This window comes from Lepisma saccharinum, chromosome 10, assembly GCF_977018435.1.
Source record: "Lepisma saccharinum chromosome 10, izLepSacc3.1, whole genome shotgun sequence".
Classification (NCBI taxonomy): Eukaryota; Metazoa; Arthropoda; class Insecta; order Zygentoma; family Lepismatidae; genus Lepisma; species Lepisma saccharinum.
Window position 1 is genome coordinate 42,092,130 of NC_139238.1, and position 21,277 is coordinate 42,113,406.

Consider the following 21,277-nt stretch of genomic DNA (forward strand, 5'->3'; position numbering starts at 1 on the left):
TTAAGCATAAGTAACGTCTATTATAATGTTTCGAAAAAATGGTTGAGATGTAAAGAAGGTTAGGTCATTGCCATTTATTCTTATTGTGTTAGCAAGACGAAGTTAAATGTAATAACTGTTTAACCATTGATTAAAGTGAGAGTATGGGCGAGGAGAATTTTTCCCTTGTTGGCTATTATTAGGCTTAATGCAAGTTCGTACAAAAAAATAATTTCTTAATTGACCTCCATTTTTGTCGCAAATATGCAAAATATCAGTAAATTTACTTCATTGAAGTACTACACTAAATGGTATTGTAGTAGTTGTTTCTTCACAGTTAATGTGCAAGGACATATTTATATTGTTAATTTTAGCAGAAGCAAAGAACCTGCCAGCTAGAAGCCATGGATCTATTGGACAAAGGGATGTATATTGTACACTTTCATTGGATCAGGAAGAAATCTTCAGAACAGCTACTGTGGAAAAAACTCTCGGGTGAGATAGTGATTTTTTTTATACTAACTCAAATAATATTTTCCTTGTCAGTGTAATAACCATCTTGAACATTATGTGAATATGAAATGAGTGCAAATGTGATGTGTCAATAATTGGGAAATGTCCTATGAAATGTGTGTAAGTAGTGATGCATTCAGAGGCAAAGAAAATGGTTGAAGTGACATGGATATGTAAGTGAAGATAATTGAAATTGTTTTAAATTACTTGTAGTGAGAGAAAAACTACATATCTGTGGAGTGAAGTGTGAAATGACATCCAGGAATTTGTAGGTAATTTCATAGAAACAACATACTAGCCCCATCTGGTTAGCTGCACTTTTTGACTCGCTTTGACACTCTTTGCACCAAGCATCTAGTTGGTTGCATGGTGCGGTACTTGTCTCTTCTCGACCGAACACCTCTCACTTGTTTATTTCGTTACTTTTTCCATTCATACTTGCCTATTGTGCATTGCGAAACATTCTTCAAGGTGTAATTTTGCTTTTCTCACGAAAATAATTTCAATTTCTGACATTTAGAGTAATTATGGTTCTTCCTTTTTTCGCTTCCGTAACACACAACATGTGGGTATGCAGTGTTTCCAACCTTTGTAACCGAAAAATACCTGAATAGCCCCACAAACCATTGCCGGATAGCCGACGAACAATTTCTGGCTAGGTTAGGTTAGGCAAGCATAGTTAAAATTTTGTTCGTAAAACAATGCGATACAGCTTTAAAAAAAAGTCAACTTCACTTCTTGTAAAACAACGGCGTGGTTGGAAACACTGACAGAAGGTTACGTCTTCAAACGTGCGCAACATCCGCTTCATGTAGAGGAAGCAAAGAAAAGCAATGCCTATTATGCGTCGGAGAGATATTTTTCTTGAAAAACACATGAATTCCCGATCAAACAGATTCAACGATGAAAGAAAATACCTCCACGAACTTTCAAAATGCTACAGAAACTCATTTCGGTAAGTACTTTCTTCTGTAAAAATGAAGAATTACGTTATTCTGAGATGTAATTGTTACCCACGGTGCAACACCGAGTCGTGTAGTTCGTTGATTTCGAGGCAAGTAGTGTATTTGTTGTCTGACCGCCTGCACTATCTTTCGGACCGGTGTATGGTCACGTGGTGCGTGCTAACTAATCAAATGACAGTTTAAAGCAGTAGACAGTCATTTGTTGAATATTCTGAACTTGAAAACCACTTTCCGTCTAGTTGGTTGAACGTAATTTCCTTGCACCACCCTGACACTGGATACACCTGCACTGCACCGAGTGTCAAAAAGTGGTACCAATTAATATGCTAGACCCCATGTTGTAAGTGTCAATTAATAATGTTACCTCCTTTGTATACCACAGCTTTATCTCAGGATGGGTCCTTTTTAGAGAACAAAACTAGACAACTCACTTTAAAGAGATAGAACTATTATATTGTTTAACACTACACTATACACATGGAAATTTGAAGGACTTATACACTGCTAATCTTATTCATAAGCTTTGTGAACTTTGTTTCTTCTTGCATCATGAAAGTTACTTAATCATCATCTCTTCACGTCATCCTTTATGTACATATGTGTATGTTGTTATATTTTCATTGATATGTATTGTCTTTTACATACTTATGCTTTAAGAATCATTCTGCACTGTCCTTTTAAATAAAAATTGATATGTAAACAGTTCCCATGTTTCACTAGTGCTTTATTCAAGAAAACAATTTTCGGGGCATCTTGATGTCTTGGCAAAATGTCAGCAACTCTGGACAGTGTCTTGAGGTCGTCTGTACAAACTCTCGGCATCATCTCTCTGCAACTCATACTGGGCACTCTAGGATAATGTTGATTGAATTTTTCTTTCTTTTGTTCCCACAAACTTTCTAACTTTTTGTATCTGGAACTATTCAGCTTTGGTATTTCTGTTGAATTCCAAGATTTTACTTTCATTGGACTCTATATGGTGCTTCCATCTATCTTTACATTCTGTAAACTTTCCTTTTCTGTTTTTATTGGATTTGTGACAGTGTAGTGAAATGAATCATAAAAACTGACATTTGTCACTTTACAAAAAAAAAGAAGTTTTAATGCCCAAATAAATACTGAAAGCTGAATGTGCAATCTTATTGGTGACAGATTTTTGATTTCCAATGATAGTCATAGGTAGTGTATTTTGCATGCATAATTTGAGTGCCATGTTGTCTTGGCTCTGCAATTGAAATATGGACTGTATAGTGTATATTCAGTTTCTGTACAGTGAGAATATTATTTAAACCAGATGAGTGAGAGCACTTTTATTTTGTAGTGGTTAGCATGATATGTCGTCAAGGATAAAGTATGGTTAGAGTATGGAACTGTTATATCTGTCATGAATTTCATCATTCATCCTCATCAGTAAAGGTTAGGGTTGTGATAGTGCATAGAATGTGTTCAGTTAGGTTCATTTTTTTTTTCGCTTTGTTCATGATATCTAACAATCTAATGTGTAGATTTCATTAAAGTAATCTAACTATACCCATAATGTGGCGGAGTGTTTACCACATCGTGCTATGATGCCAGGGGTCCCGGGTTCGAATCCCACCCTGGGCATGGATGTTTGTGAGCGTCCATTCATCAATTTCATCATATCATCACTCATCCCCATCTTCGCAAATTAGCCAAAAGTGGCACATAATGCATAGTTAAGTAAAGCCATTCATTATATTGTTTCATGCTTGTTGACTATCAGTTTGGACAAAAATTAAAAAAGACATACTCGTAGATATGACTAGAGACTGGGGTTACTATTTCTCGAGAGATAAGACAGTTTTGGTAGACCCCCACACCCAAATGTTAAGGTTTCTGTGAAAACATTAGTTTCCAGCAATATTTTACCATGGCCAGAGAATTTTGCGTTTTGCACATCATTTAGTGACTGGTAAGAAAAAGTACCTGGCACCCTTCATATAAGAGGTTTGGCTAGAAAAAAACCGGACTGATGCTATGATATCTTTTATTCGGCTTTTTGTACAACAGGAACTTTATCTCCTTCAAAGTACTCCCCTGCATGATCTGTACACCGCTCCATACGAATTTTCCATTGCTGGAAGCAGTGTTGCCAGTCATTTTCGGAGATCATGTTCATTACATCTGTCGCTTTTCTTTGCACAGCTTCTACTGTCTCAAATCTGGTTCCTTTCAGGGTGGACTTCACTCTGGGGAATAAAAAGAAGTCACAGGGAGCAAGGTCCGGCGAATACGGCGGATGTTCTAACACTGGGATGCCATATTTAGCCAAAAATGTCTTAACTGACAGGGCCATATGGACAGGAGCATTGTCTAGGTGCAGAATCCATGACTTCCGTTGCCACAAATCAGGTCGTCGTCTTCTTACTCGCTCACGAAGGGTTTTTAGCACATTAATGTAATGATGTTGGTTTACAGTTTGACCCTCGGGTACCCAATGAACGTACACAATGCCTCGATTGTCGAAAAAGACAATGATCATGGCTTTGAATTTGGACTTGCTCATGCGAGCTTTCTTGTGACGTGGCGAACTGGGGGTCTTCCAATGCATTGATTGGCACTTTGTGGCAGGGTCGTACGTGAAAAACCACGATTCATCACAGGTTATCACTCTCTCTAAGAATGTAGGGTCTGTTACAATGTTCTTCAAAGTGTCCGTACAAATGTTCACTCGAGCTTCCTTCTGTTCCAATGTCAGGTTCCTTGGCACGAGTTTTGAACACACTTTACTCATGTTCAAATTCTCGTGTAAAATTTGTCGAACACTTTCTTTGTCTATTCCTGTGATTTCAGCAACTGCTCTAATGGTCAATCAATGATCTTTTCGAATCACATCACTCACTTTTTGAATGTTTGTTTCCATTTTTGACGTGCATGATCTTCCTGAATGTGGGTTGTCTTGGATCATTTCCTGTCCTCCTTTAAACCGTTTAAACCACTCAAACACTTGTGTGCGTGATAAACACTCATCCCCTTACACAGATTTTAACATGTCGTACACTTCTGTTGCGGATTTCCCCAGTTTGTAAAGGAACTTCATATTGACACGCTGTTCCATTTTAATACTCAGCATTTTTCCGACGGAGCACAGACGCACGTTCCGCTTTGTCCAAGTGCCACAGCGAAACTGAGAGGCCTGCACCCAGGGCAATTAGTCATTCTGTAGGCAGGGTATGGTAGTATAGAATCATGCATTGCTCAACCTTCGTGCATTCGTTGTTTGCCAATAGCAACATCAATCCGGTTTTTTTCTAGCCAAACCTCGTATATACATATATATTCTCAAGAGATGTGAATGTACATTTGCATCTACAAAAGGTGCTTATGTGACCCTTTAAGAAGAACATGGATTCTGAAGAGATTTTACATTAGTACACAAGCAGTTCTTTGAAATGCAAAATGAATTCCTGTTCTTAATGTTGGAAATTTACTGCTGCCAGATTCAACTTCAGAAACACTAGTTTTGGAAGCACTTCTGGAAGTAACCTACTTCTTCTCTTATCGCAAATCTGTTCAGGAACACTGAACACTTAATCACTGAATACTGATGCAGCAGGTATGCCCAAATATTTTCTCAGCACTTGCTTCAGGTTTGAATACTCATTTTTGAATTTCCAATACAACATCAGATCCTGGTTCAGCAATGTACTGTTTTATTTCCGATTTTGAGTTAGGTTGATCCTCTGAATGAGAGTTTGCAATAATTTTATTACAAAAACTCTACAACAATGATGAATCATAACCTAATTTTCAATAAATCTTACAAAACTAAAATATAAAACTTATTCGAAGGTAAAACTCTAGTATAATCTGTACCGGTTTAAATATCGGATTTTTGCCGATGCCGATATGTCAATTTCGGCCGATTTTCATGCATCTGTAATCGGCTTCGGCACATCCCTAAGTAAAAGCATTTAATTTAAAAAGAAAAACTACAACAAATGATAACATTTTAATAGTTGTCAGGTGCATTGTGCTTAATTAGTACATATTTTTCTAAGTGTTCTTCTGTTTATGTGTACTGTTGCTGAAATGTTCCTGAATTAAGAAAATGCTTTTTCCAACTTCACTAAACATTATAAGGCTCTGCTTAATATTTCCAAGTAACGCATCTAAAATAAATCCATGCGTGGAAACAGGGGTTAGGTCTTTTCTCCTGATTGATTGGTTTCTGTATTACGAGCACTTCTAAAGGGTATTTTTTTTACCTGCCACCATAGGGATAGACCCCTTAACTAAAGCACAGCTGAGGATAGGGCCATAAGAAACAAACAAAATGTGTGTGTTAAAGACGTCCTCACTCAATTCTCAAACTAATGCAGTCCTTAACAAGAAGTTAAAGGTATATTGTCCCCAATGATAAAATCTTCATAGCCTAGTTAAAAGCTGAGTCTGTAAAGAGGCAGTCAATACAAGTAAGTAAAAACACATTACAACACATCCGCGCAGAGGATTATGCTGGTCATAGGTCCAGATGCCCAAACTTCGTTAGTCTACAAGACTGCAGTTACCAGTTTGTGTAACATGGAAGTGAGGTTGACTTTGTGGTGCCTTCTCAGGTCACCCCTTACATGTCCTTTTTGTCTTCATATCAGTGGGTATGTAGACTGATGTGGTATATTCTAGTGGTTTGTTTCAGTTGCATTTTCTCTACATTATAATGCTTTCTGCACAAAATGATAAAATTGATGGACATGAAGATAGAACACAAAATTGGAATATAATCAGAATGTATTAGGGATGGACCGATATGAAAATTTGTCCGATGCCGATAATGTACCGATCCGATATAAAATTACAAATGATCCTTGAAGAACCTGAATGGTTCACTAACCTCTTCAATAAATGTAAGTTACCATATAGCTACAATGCAAAAGAAGCTTCATATTTAGATGTTTACTTTTAAAAAATCTCGGGCATGTAGATTATATGTTTATATTGAAAAAATGTAACAAAATGGCAGAGTATTGCACTAAACTAAAATATATTTATAGATATGTCAGATTGGGAAAATTATCGGTAATGTTACTGATACACTGATATACCCATATTGGCCAATACCAATAAGAGTGCCGATTTATCTGTCCCATCCCTAGAATGTACATATATTGAACTGATTTTTCATTATTTGTCCATTTTAAACACAAAGGAAGTTAACACTTGTGTATTCCTTTCTGAAATGGATTCTAATGAAATGGACTAGGAAACAAGAAAAGCATTTTTGGACGAAACTTCAGCATAGTAATGTCACATATTGTGTGTCAAAAACAAATATGTGTGTCCTTTCAGAGCGACTACAAGGAAAAGACCCTTCGGCCAAAAGTCTCAGCACACCTTGCCCTCCACCAGTTCAAATCTGGGCATCAGAAAGCCTGCAGGAGGATGATACACAGTAGTTGCGAGCCTGTGCAGCCTCTTTTGCCTGGTTCTACTATAGCTAATAAGCTGCTTTCTCTGCACAGTATTTGTGATTCATCATTTCACCCAAATACATTGGCAAAGATGCACAATGGACGAGTATGGTCGTTCATGCATGCATAGGTGACTGGTCCAAAAGAATGTGTTGATTAATCACAACTTTCACATAAGTTTGTGACATACACTTGTCTCGGTAATTTAATTTCTTTTCACAGTGTTCATTATTGATTTCCTCTTCTAGCCCATTCTTCGGTCAAGAGTTTCAGTTTGCGGTGCCTCGTTCATTCAGATTCCTGTCAGTGTATGTGTACGACAGGGATCGTCCAATGAAACAAGACAAGGTGATAGGGAAAGTGGCCATTAAGAGAGAAGATCTGAACAAATACCACAGCAAGGACCATTGGTTCAATATTATGCCAGTAGATGCAGACAGTGAAGTTCAGGTATGTAGGAGGAACTACAGAGCCTTCGTTTGGTTATTGTGCCAATCAAATGCATGGTGGTGTAGTGGCTGAAATCATGTCTCTTGCTGGCAAAATGAGATGTGTCATAATCCCTCAAGTGCATAAGATATTTCTCAATTACAATCAATCATTAGTGCCACATATTTATGCTGAATAAAATATCAAGATTTTTGTACAAAAACTGGGCACATTTTGGGATCGAGAGATATAAAATGGTATTTCAGTCTTAAAATGGTGAATAAACTTACTAAATTTGATTTAAAAACTACACATTTGTAAAGTTAACTTTTCCCTTCTAATATCACATTTATGTAGTTATCAGATTATTAAATTTATTCCTGTGTAAATGAAACCATTTTCGCTTCTGAAATATTTGCAGCAAAATGAAGCAATTTTCGGTGATTTGCATAACTCTCAAGATAAATCAGACTTCAGAAATGTCGCTTCAGTAAATAAACTAAATTTCGTGTTTAAAAGTTATTTTGCACTTTGCAGTTCATTTCGTGATGAAACATGGTAGGGAAATACATGAAAAACATGCACATTACAGTTGGTTTTTTCACATTTCATTTTTCCGTCAAAAGCAAAATATGCATGCCTCTAGTAATCATGTGCTTTTGTCACAGATGATGATAAATGAAAATGGTTTCCTTTTACTGACACACATTTCTCACATATTTTCAGAAAGTTCACTTAAAAATGCCTCCATACACTTCTGCATGAGTTTCTTTTCACATAAGAATCAATAAAACTATTTTGTTCTAAACTTACTCAACACTAATAACACTGATCAACATTTGTCAGTTTATTACTTATCACCTTAGCAAACTTCAGAGTGGTCATGAAGTGGACATACCCCCTTCTCCCTTTATTTTCAACACTACGATGGTTTTGGTTAAATGCTTGATATGGACACATACCTGATGGTTTAAGAATCCAGAACATCTGTATGGAGACTGTCATTTCTATACACAGCCGAATTCTTTGCTATGTTCTGGCAGATGTTTTGCAGAGATTAATACAGGATCACGTACGGGAGGGCATATTTCACAGCTGCTCGTAACTTTTGTGTTGCATGATACTGGCTATTTCAGACTGTCATTGATGAACCCCAAGAGATGAGGTCTTTCTTCTTGGAAATCAATTTTAGGGAGCTGGGTAATCTTTAGAACCTCCTGCCCAGGAAAGGTCTTATTTACTCAATGACACACTTGCAATGCGAAGTGTGCCAGAACATGGTGCAGAATTCGGCTGTGCTACTAAAATGACTGTCCCCATAACAATGTTCCGGAATCTTAAAGTATCAGGTATGTGTCCATATAAAGCATTCAGCCATAACCATTGTAGTGTTGAAAAGAAAGGGGATATGCCCACTTTGTGATCACTCTGTACACAGAAACGAATATAAATTCTTCTTCAACATGACACATCCACCCTTGTGAAAGCAAGTACTGACATTCACAGCAGTCAGAGAGGTGTCTGTTCTCAACAACGTGTTGATCAGTTAGTGCTATGCAGTGTGCTTATCGAAGAGAAACTTGGAAGAAATGTCAGTGTGAAAAGTTCCCAAATGCCCTTGGGGCTACATGTGCACATATTCAAGCAACACAATAACCAAATGAAGGAAGTATATATTTAAAATTTCTGTCAAATGCATATATTCAGAAATATAATTGAATCTGTTAGATAAAAGACAAATTTAAGACCATTTTGGCTGCTGCTGTATGATATTGACGTTTTGTAGAAGTACTGTAGTAAGATTATTCCTGTGTTTAAATTAATTCTCAACCTTTTTTAAAGGAAAGATAATGTTTATTCATGAAAATAGTAATCTCCATTGAAATGTATGCGCTACTGCCATCTTTCGGGCAGCTGGTGATAGAACGACGGCAGTTTGAAGTCTGCATACTTAACAATGCTATTTTTCACCTCTTGAAGGTGTCTGAAGTGGGAATCCACTTGGTGGTGCAGGAACTGGGACACGGTAGTCTGAAACTGGAATAAGCCACATGAGATGGAACTTCCCAACCCAATGAATAAAATTTCTCCTTAATTCATTTTGCCTTGTACAGCCTGGTATTATAATGCAGCAATATCACCTGCCTAGTCTCACTGCCTGTAAAAGTCCCATGGTTCTTTCCTCCGAATCAATTTTATCACTCAAATGAATCCATTGATAATCCTCAGCATTGACAGCTTCACCCGATAGCAGCAATACATAGTATGAAACACCCTTTATGTCCCACCAAATGCACAAAATAACTTTTTTCCCATGAATATTGGGTTTTGCAGTCGATGTCATTGTATCACCAGGCTTAAAGTTCGACTGGACCATTGGCAGCCATGAAGACGAATTTTTTCAAATTTTCCTCTCCATTCTAAAAACCTCTTTGATATTCCAAAATATGAAAAATTACTTCTGCTTAGAATTCCTTCTAGACCATTGACGTGCATTTTCGTGTAGTTTGCTTTCACTGTTATCTAGATATTCTCAATAGTTTAATAGTTACATATCGCGAAACTAAATGAGAATATCTAGATAGCAGTGAAAGCAAACTACATGAAAATTCACGTCAGTGCTTTAGAAGGAATTCTAAGTGTATGTAATTTTTCATATTTTGGAATATCAAAGAGGTTTTTAGAATGGTGAGGAAAATTTGAAAAAAAAATCACTCTTACGGCTGCCAACGGATCATTTTCACCTTTTTGGATTTCATTCCCAGTCACTGTTTTCAACGAAAAGGCCTTCCTTTTAATCCACGATAGCAGCAAAACTGACGCATTTCTCCATGTTGTGACATAATCGTGCAAGGTAGGAACTGTTCTGGTTGCGGCGATGATGACGAACATCAGAGTAGGATAAGAGAAATGAGGATGAAAGAAGAGGTGGATTCCAGATTGGGCAGCGGTAATCACGATGATAACTTACGCACAATTACTTATATAGTTCAAAGTTTCAACTGGCAGGCACCGAACCCTAGCTTCACTGATTCTTCCCTCATCGACTATTTCACTAAGGCGACTTAGGAATGGAATTATCCCTCACGTGGTGCCGTCAATTCAAATCTTTCAATAAAAGAAGAAAAAGAAATGCAAAAAAGTGGGAAGTCCCAAAGACGTCAACGCGTCATCATTTCTAAAAGGGAACCTTTCTTCTACGTGCCACCAGTAATTATTCATTTCCCCTTTCCTTCAGGATGCGCCTCAATTTTCTCTCATTTTCCCATATAATATAGTTTCCTTTTAGGCCCTTAAAGCTAGCCGGTGGTTGAGCAGGTAGAGACTTTCAATGTGGAATCTTCTGTGACGTCATCTCAGGAATGGGGGGATTGAAAAACCATATATTTGGGCACAACAAAACATATGCACAATGGCGCATGTAATACAAATTGGTAGTGTTCTTTGTGAAAACCTCAATGTAAGAATGTTTGAGAAAAGCAGATCATAAATGGTTTCAAAGTACAAAATAACGTTGAAATTGACAAAATTCACCAAGTTCTTTACAACCCTCTTTAAACTTGAGAGATGCTATTTCTTATAAAAGACATAACACATAGAACAACAATGGGTTGATTAACAGAAACAACAACAATGGACACACATGTATATTAAAGATAAGGACATCTGCTTTTATTTCCATCTATCTTTCTTGCTTGGACAACAATGATGCGTAACAATGTGCTTCCCATCTCATCAGGAGCATGACAACAATACAAGTCAAATTGACAGTTACCTGTTCCAAGATTAACATTCTTTTCTTTAAAACAGTGCTTTGCATAATCTTTGAAAATAAAAGTCCAAATTACTAGAGGCACATATTTTTGGTAAATAAAAAAGCAAAATTTCGGTATAAAAACTGAGTCAATTTCGGGTTCAAAAGCGGTAAATAAAATAAAATATTGGTGTTATAGCGGTGAAAAATTGGATCAAAAGTGGTATATAAAAAGACATTTTGGTTTTAAAATTGTGAATATAATCCTAAATTTTATTTAAAAACTACACTTATTCCACAGAATTTCACTTCTAATAACCCATTTATGTAGTTATCCGAGTATTAAGTTTATTTCTGTGTAAAGGAGTCAATTTTTGTTTCTGCAACATAACAGCAGAATTAATCAATTTTCCGGGAATTGCATAACTCTCAGGATAATTCAGACCTCAGAAGGTGCCGCATCGGTGAATAAACCCTAAATTTCGTGTTTAAGAGTTAATTTCGCTTTTTGCAGTTCATTTCGCATTATTTCGTGACAAGAAATGGTCACAAAATGCATCTCACACCTTTCAAAAACATGAAAAATTAACACTACAATGTGTTTTTTCAAATTTCGTTTTTTCGTCAAAAACGAAATATGCATGCCCCTACAAATTACATATTAATCTTCACAAATGTTTGCATTACAAAATGTTCACTTTTCTCCTTGAGCTTTAAAATTACTTAGGTTACACTGATGAACAAATTCAAATTTTTTTTGCTCCTTTGAACGAAAATAGGTGATTATTTATAATTCGACCCCGCTGAATCCAAATCTGAAAGTAGAAATGCTGTATCACCTATCGTTTTCCCTGGATTTTCATTTTTTGTTTTTAATAAAAATGTAATTCCCTTTGTAATAATACATCAAAATTTGAAATTATTTTTGTTTGTTTGCTCATGAAATAAGTTTTAAATATTGAAGTGAATAACTATGAAATATAAAAAAAATAAAAATATATATAGGACCGATTTTGACTGTTCAATGAAGTAATTTCATGCAAAAAAAAAAAGGAAAAAAAAAACACATTTTTCACTCTCATTCTCAAAATTTCTTTCTTGAACTCTGCCGTTTGTAACTGCCACCAGAAACCTCTTCGTTGAGGTTCCAACTGTAGTCTGCTAACATGTTCTGTACCGATTTTCCTGCATATCGTTTCTCCATGACAGAAATATCCTGGTGAAATCTCTCGTCGCATTCGTCACTAACCACGCCGAAGTTAAGGGGGAAAGAGTCCAAATGTGAATGTAAAAAGTTGAATTTTCAAGGACATATTGCACCCCATGCGCTGATAACACTTCAACAAGTTCCTTGTAGTTGTCAGTTTTCACATTTCCAAGAAAATTACAGCATACTTGTCTGAAGGCTAACCATGCGCATTTCTCTTTTTCTGGTAGCAATTCCAGAAAGTTGTCATCATGAATGATCTCACGGATTTGTGGCCCAATAAATATGCCTTCTTTTAACTTACTATCACTGAGTTTAGGAAATGTTTTTCTCAAGTACCCAAAACCCTCACTGTGTTTATCCAAAGCCTTAACAAAAATTTTCATCAGCCCTAACTTTATATGCAACAGTGGTAACAAAATCTTGTCTTTCTCAAGTAGAGGGTGATTCCTAACACTCTTCTCTCCAGGACTTAAGTTTTTTCATATGGGCCAATCCACAATGTTGTAATGTTTATCTTCTGCCCAGCTGTCCCATTCGCAAAGAAAGCAACAAAATTTTGTAAACCCAGATTGCATGCCTAACAGTATACCAATCATTTTGAGGTCTCCTCATATCTGCCAACCATATTTTTCATAATTTATCACTTTTAATATTGTATCCATACTTTCATATGTTTCCTTCATGGTGGAAGAATAGGCAAGGGTTACTGGTGGGTATATTTTCCCATTATGCAACAATACTACTTTTAAACTATTCTTAGATGAATCTCGTTTGGGTTGTGACTCCTTCCAAGTTTTTGCGGAAGGCCTTCTACATCATTGCAGTAAGTTAACTCATTACTAACAGAAAAAAAATGTGTCCGTGATTGTTGACGTTTCCGATATGTCACCTTAACACCATCTTGTAATAAATTCCACCCTCTGAGACGAGAACCTAATAATTCCGCTTGAATTTTAGAAAGGTTGAAGTCTCTGACTAGATCATTTAGTTCGGATTGGGAAATAAAGTGAGGTATATTTGGATCAGGAAAATTTGGATCGGTGTTTGAATCTGAGGATCCAGGTTCGTCATCTGGAGAAGCACTGCTTGGTTCTGTTTCATCCACTGTCCATTCTTTAGGAGGCTTAGGAATTTGTATAAAATCATGACTCGTAGGTTTCTTGGCTGAAGGAACATCAGGATAAAATATAGATTAAAAATTATAAATTTGATTTAGAACTATATCCACTATGTTTGTTAAACAGAAGTAACAATCCGTAGTATGATCTTTCTGTTCTGTCCATATTACAGGGTTTCCGAAGGGCATTGATTTGTGAGTGCCATTAAGCCAACCACGTAAAGTTCTCGAACAATTACAACAAATTTTACCTGGTGCCCAGCTTTTTCCCTCCTCTACTTTACTTCCAAAGTACAACTCATATGCTTTTTTCACTATAGGAGTGATAGTATTTCTGTGACTTCGGAGTAAATTCCCCGCAAACATAACAAAACAAGTTCGGGTTATTCACACATTTGCCTGACATGGCGAATTCATTGATTGACTTATAATATATTTCTTTAAAAAAACAATTGTGAATGCTCTTATTGTTTTGTTAAAATACAACTTACACTTCACTTCACTATACAATATTACATTCACAATTTCACGAACATACACATACATAAAATACGGCTACTTGCGAAAGCTACTCGCGAAGTTGTCGGAAAGGAAGTTGACTCGACTAACCCACAAAAGAACAAATTTTAACAGAGAAACAGGAAATTTCTCTACTGCCAGATGTTTCCTCCACTATACATTAAGTGCCAGTCATAAATACAAGGTCGCTGAAAAGTTCTTATCCATTTGCTAGGAACCAAACGTTAAGTTGGATGCGGAGCAGGGTGCAGATATCTGAAACCATAAAACTGTAAAACGTGGGTGTTCTGCAAAAAAATTAGGTGATACATGAAAACGGATGCGATATTCATTATCAGCACATCTGAATACATAAAGATCACTTAGTTTTATTTAAAGGAGTATTTCATTGTTTATCAGTGTTATTATTGAAATCTGATGTTAGCGTAGCTGGCGTAATCGTAGGTCGCGAGTTTGAATCTCTGAGTGTGTTCTCAATTTTATGGCAAACAAACAGGTAACTATACAAACCTGAAAAAGGCCTACCCGTCGCCAATATACGAAGCAAATATCTACTCAAAGAACACAGGTGATAATAAAAAGGAAGCAACAAAACAAAAGCTATGTCTCAGTCACTGCAACACTCGTGATAGTGTCTGGGTCGAACCCCAGAATGTGGAGTTGCACAGACCCGAAACTAACAAAACCAACGTTGTGGTGAGAGAAAGTTACATAAGAGAATATGGAAGTCATGAACTACAGACCAAATTAAAAGCACATTCACAACTCTCCAACAGCAACACTATGCTGAAACGGTTCCCCCACAGCAACATCAATGACCAACAGCTCGGCCCAGTAGCGGCTTCTGCCTATTCACACATTCTCACGTGCACACCCAAATATATCTGCAATGCAATTATTTTTTATAAAACTTATTCACTGAATACTATCTCCTTCAAGACATCAAACGTTCCGAAGCCCAATCGCCCCATCGGCTTTGTATTACCAGGGCCAGCTGCTGAGATACGTTCACTCGGAACACAAGCCGCCTGGTGCTCATTGGCTGCTGTTTGCAGCACGCAAGAAAAGAGAATGGATTTGCTTTTCTAGATCATTGTATTACACGCTAGTGCTGTGTTCACGATACAGCATTCCATTCGAGATCGTGTGGCGGAGTAGAGGCAGCACACACATCACCGTAAATCGAAGGATTTCTTTTTGGGAAAGGGAATTTCTATGGTATGTTCGCCCACCCTGTTCCAAGCATGACAAGCGCAAGGGAGAAGACAGGAGGGAGGGGAGGACAACTGAAAGCGAAACCAGTGCTTTAAACAATGTCTTGCATTGCCTTTGCGTGGCCAAAATAAACTGTCCTTGTGGTGCTGTAGTAGAATTATCCACCCGCTCAGTCAAGGGGGAGGGGGTGGGTAGACGTGGATCAATCAGCTCTTTCCATTGTGTGGCAATATTGTTAAGCTATCAAAAGCTCATCCCTCTTTCATTGCAAAGTGAGCATGATGAAAGGGGGAAACTACATAGCGAAAGCAGATACTTAATATTTAACGTTGTTGAATATTTGGAAGGAAGTTAGCTACTCGTACAAATCGCACCAGCGACTGCAGTAATATAAGACAGATAAGGTGGAAGGGAAAGACAAATTATAAAGTACGAAGAAGGGTAGTGTGGACTGAGTACTGTTATTTTCTTTAATGTTTTTTATTTATTTTCTTGATTTTGCTTGAGTTTGTTGGTTTGATCAGTCGGTCGTTAAAAATAAACAGCTGCTAGATAGATTACAACTGATTTTCTGCATGTGGTCGTTGGATCAGCTACCTTGTTTGCAGGAGTGGCTCAAGATAAAATTTTCACCTGGTCGAGATGGAATTTTGGCTCCCCCTACTTTCCACATTCCTCCAATATAAATCATAACCATGTTATATATTTACAGTTTTAATGACTAAGAATAATAACCTTATTTCAAAAATACTATAATGCTGTTAAAGAGCACGTGTATTGTAGGTATCTGTTTATTTTATATCTACATAATTACATCAAAACAACAATAATCTCCTAGCTTAGATGATTTTGCAATATACTTATGAAGTTATTCATAGAGGCACATATTTTTGGTAAATAAAAGCAAAATTTCGGTACAAAAACAGAGTTGATTTCGGGTTCAAAACGGTAAATAAAATAAAATTTTGGTGTTATTGCGGTGAATAATCACATGAAAAGTGCTATATAAAATGACATTTTGGTTTTAAAAGTGTGAATATAATCCTAAATTTGATTTAAAATCTACACATATTACACAAAATAAACTTATCCCTTCTAATAGCACATTTATGTAGTTACCAGAGTTTCCTGTGTAAAGGTGTCCATTTTTGCTTCTCAAATACTTACAGCAGAATTAATCAATTTTCTGTTAATTGCATAACTCACAGGATACTTCAGACTTCAGAAAGTGTCACGTCAGTATATAAATGGTAAATTTCATGTATAAGAGTACATTGTGCAGTTCATTTCGCATTATTTCGTGACAAAATAGTTTAGGAAAATGCACCTCACGCCTTTCAGGAACATGAAAAATGAACATTACAGCATGTTATTTCATATTTCGTGTTTTCGTCAAAAACTAAATTTGCATGCCTCTAGTTATTCATCAGTAGCTTCAATTAATTCTTGTCAACAATGAATTCAACTCTTTTTAAAACAAATAGCCACGCAGCCGGTAGAGGCACATAGTGGTTCGGACCCCTCTTTAAAATGTAGATCGTCTGTATCTGTTTGCTTTTCTGTTCCTTAAAGTGGACTAAAAAATAAACTCACGCTTAGGATTTGGCTCTAATCAAGGAGGATGCCCTGGTTTGGCACCTTGGGCAGTCGCCCGATCCTTCTTGTTTCATGTATGCAAATGTAATTATTCTTGTTCACATTTATCAGTGGAGCGAAGGGGAAAGTTTTTACTAAATATTTTGCAAATCAACAATAATATTGAATATTGTATGTATTCTATGTTTATAGTGATTTTGTCAGGTTATCAAATGTTGAATTATCTATATATTATGGTGGAGTGAAAAAACTTTTATTTTTATTTTTATAAGCTAGAGTATGGAAAATGTGCCATTTGTCCATAGTAAGAATCCTGCAAAATCATATTATTTTCTGTCAACTCCTTGATCGCCCTTCACCTTATTGAAATAATTGGAATTTTAACCCTTTTTATGACTTTGTAGCCTGATTCAGTTTGATTTCAGCATGGCTTATTAAGTAGCGAATCTAAGCGAGCTGCTTATTGAAAAGGTTTTGTCCATCTTAAGCTTACCTATACATTGTATGGGAATATCCTGAGGATAGCATTATGTCCCCAGGATATCCCACGGACATCCTGGGGATAGCGTGTGTTGTATAGTAGGGTGGAGTGAAAATTTTTATTTTTTTATTTTTAGAAGCTAGACTATGGAAAATGTGCCATTTGCCCTATAGCTTACCTATACAACCCACGTTATCCCCAGGATGTCCGTGGAATATCCTGGGGACATCATGTTATCCTCAGGATATCCCCATCCCCAGAACTTCCATTTTCAGAGAGATGGCAGTTACAAGAGATATTTGGCGCTCCACGAAACCTACCGACCAATACTCATGAAGAAATATATTCAACTGCAACCAGACCTGAGGACGGACAATGGAAAATACCCATCATTTTTGGACATATCTCACAAACTGTGCTATGAACACGAGACACACAGCGGCCGTTATCCTCCGACTGGAAGAAACCTTGGAGCGTCCTCTGCAGTGGCTGGTATGTCTGCTCCATGCCAATGAGCTGCCCCTTCGCCATCTATTCCAGGCACTCGATGGCACGACTACAGGCCCGCATGGATTCTGTGGAGATTTCAGAAAGCGGTTAGTGATGTGTAGCGAACAGCCTGTCTCTTCATTTGCACCAGTGCAGCTGACCGAGTAACTGTCCAATGTTGACCCGAAGGAGTTGAGCACAGATCAGCGCTATCTACTGGAAACGTGCAATAACATCGGCAAAGGTGAATGTAGTGTCAATCTGGCAATGCGAAACCCAGGTTGCCTGAATCACTCACGATGGATAACGACAGACAATCGAATCCTCCGATTATATGTAAGCGACATGGAACCATCAGAGAATCTGAAAAAGCTGGTGACGTTCATCATTCGCGTATATGCTCCAACGTGGTTCGCCGTAAAAGCCCACTGGTGATGCAAAGATGGAGCTAGGCACCTTCACCAGATGCTCGTCAAGTGACGATACCTCAGCCCTAAGCACAAGAAGATCGTTGAACCCGTCATTCATCACAATGCATACTTCGCTCACCCGGAGAATCTGCTCCTGGCCATGATGACGGACCATCGGCCACACATACGTGAGCTGGTCCGGCAACGAGTGATGAAGGCCAGAGCTGCAGCAAACCCCAGTGGACAAATACGGAGGTTTAAGGTTCCCGCAAAACTCAACTTCGACGCTGTGGAATACTTCGACGTGATCGACTGGGCCATCTGCCGTATCTCGGACCTGACACTGACCTGAGGGATCTCATCACGACGTTGGTGACTCCAACTCTCACCTTCTCAAAATTCCCCAACCACACACAGGCTGTGGAAAGACACATGAAGATTGTGACCGAGGTGGCGAAAGCTGTTTGTGGACAGAAATCGCGAGATGGCTTCATCCGTGCACGCATCGCTTCTCGACAGCTAATGCCGACGTTCGAGTCGAAACATGACTTCTCTCACTTCACCTTGTAACTGTTTGTGGCATTTGATTGCATTAACTCAGTTTTAAGGTGACTAAACTGACTAATAGTCACTATTGACTGATTATATCGTTATATCGTTGTAATGTCACTTATTTTGGCAAAATAAAAGGTTGCGAAGGGCAATCAAAATATTGTTCAAAAGTCTTGAATTTTTTACAGTGTTCTATTGATCTATTGGCACCTTTTGACATATCTAGCTAATTGAAATTCAAAAAAATAATTTTTTAGCCCATTTTCACTTCACCCTACTATGTATCCAATAGCATCGCTCTTTTCATGATCGACGGAAAATTCGCCGCGGTATTTCAAATTTGTAAAAATTAATATTTTTTATTAAATAAAACTCCTATAGCCTTATTTTTCAGTAAAAGGTGTTCATAACGAGGGTACCATCATTCTCACTACTGCTTCTTTATGTTATATCTTCTGCTAGTCAGATAGTTTACCTTGTTAAGTTGGTATTGGGAGTGGCCAAACACAGTGGAAAAAGTTCCAATTTGAACAATCACAACAGTAAAGTATAATAGGTGAATTAATTTAGAGCCTGAGAATTAATTTGTACATATAAATAATCAGTTTACTGATGATGGGGTGGTTAATGAATTTCAACTTAATGTTGTGTGTAATAAATATACATGGACTTGCAGTACTTTTTATCCTGTGCATCCTCTCACATTTGCAGCAAAGTTATTTATATAATTGCCAGTGCATTTAATTGTTTTGTGTGGGATGACTGTTGTGTTACCCAAAACCTTGTAATTGTAGGGAAAAGTACACATTGAAATCAAGAAAGAGCCCTTTCTAAAAAGCGGGAGTGATCTAGAGCAGCAGCAACAAAGGATAAGTGTTAGGTGAGTAATGATTTAATTAAGAATTTATTCACCTATACTGGCCGATACCTTCCTGGAGTTTGGCCTTTTTGCAGAGTTTACAAAAATGCTGAATGGCATGGAGTCCAAATATCGTGGAATTTATGCAAATTTCAAAATTGTAATTTATTTGGCACCTGTATAGTGTGAGTTAATTGATTTTGTGATTAAATAGCAGCTATTTTAATATTTTGATGTAATTCTTGAATATGTTAAGGCAAGGTGGGTACTTGCACGTTAATATTAACCTTTAGTCGATGACTGGAATAAAGAATGAGAAAGAGTGCCAGAAGGGCGGATAAATAAAAATGACATAGGAGACAGTAAACACTTACCACAATTGAAGAAAAAGTCTGATATTTCGAGGCTGTAGCCTCATTGTCACAAGTAGGTAGAAAGTATGGAAGTAAACAAAAGCATAGAGGTACAGAATACTGATGCCAGCGTCTGCACAGTGGTGCCAGAAACAAATGATAGAACACAGGTTTTATGAATAGATCCTTTCACCAGTGTTTACTGCAGGTGGGATGGTGGGTGAGTTGTGGTTGGGGAGGGAATGGAGAAATACTAATTCGGTGGCTAGGTTGAGTCTAGGGGGTTTGGTGGCATGCATGCCTGATATGTAGGCCCTTTACCATCGCCTGCGGGTGGAGGTGTCAGTCTGCTGGGGTAATAAATGTATTATGTTCAGGGTGGTAGAGGTTTCACCCAGGTAGAAGTAAGCACAGATTTGACAGATGAGGGTGTATGTGAGGTTGGAGGAGTGGCAGGTGCCCTTTGGGTGAAGGGTGAATTCACCAGCTGCAGTCGGGATCTGGAGGGTTGGGGAGGTTGTGAGTATGGGGCAGGTCTTGCACCTGGGTTTGTTGCACTTGTGGGCTGGGAGTGGTGGGATGGGAGCGGTGGGTGTATTATGGACCAAGATGTTCTTGAGGTTGGGTGGTTGGGGGGGGGGGGGGAGGCATTGGAAGATGGCCGTAGGTTTGTCCCAAAAGATGTCTCTGGTGTCGGGATGGGAAGGAGGGAGTGGATGGTATGTTTAATTTTCAGGAGGTGAGGATGGTATTGGGTGATCAGAGTGGGAGGGTTGGTTTTTAGTTGTATGGCACGGGTGTGGGAAGTGGCCCTGGTTATTTGTTTGTTGATGAGGGTGGAGGGGTAGCTCCAGTTGATTAGGGCTTGGTGCAGGCGTAGGTTGTAGTTTTGGCAGGATGAGGGGGGGGGGATCAGTTGAGGCGTTGGCCTCTAAGGGCTAAGGAGGCCTGCAGCCTGTTAACCTATTGCCAACACACCATGTGGCAGCAATTAATGTGGCATTTCTTGAAAACTACACATATTATTTCAATTATTTTTGTTCATTAGTATACATGTGAAGGTGCGACATACTCAAATTTTCAAAACAATATATCATTGTTGTTATTATTAACAATTATTAAAATCTGTTATTGTTATTATAACAACATATTTTAGAAAATTCAATATTTTATCATTTATAGTGAATAGAGGTTCCATGATAAGTATTTCTACATATAAATATTAAAAATATGTAACATATTACCAATATTTTCTAATAATCTAGGAGTTGCCACAAAACAAAGTGACTGCATATCAAAATAGTGGAAATTAGAGAGCCATGGCTTTATATACAACTGCCGCAAAATGACTTCGTACCTCATAACAAAAGCACAAAAAATTACAAAATCCCAAATCATTGACTT

The 21,277-nt window shown here is 37.7% G+C and overlaps 1 protein-coding gene across 1 annotated transcript in view; it reads left to right on the forward strand.

The window, feature by feature from the left end:
- The window catches only part of RasGAP1 (Ras GTPase activating protein 1), a 98,306-nt gene that overhangs the window by 1,043 nt on the left and 75,986 nt on the right, over positions 1-21,277 (forward strand). Inside the window, exons 2-4 of the mRNA XM_083129762.1 lie at positions 354-474; positions 7,138-7,339; positions 19,456-19,541. Coding sequence (XP_082985888.1) covers positions 354-474; positions 7,138-7,339; positions 19,456-19,541 — 409 coding nt within the window. The remainder of the gene's footprint in view (positions 1-353; positions 475-7,137; positions 7,340-19,455; positions 19,542-21,277) is intronic.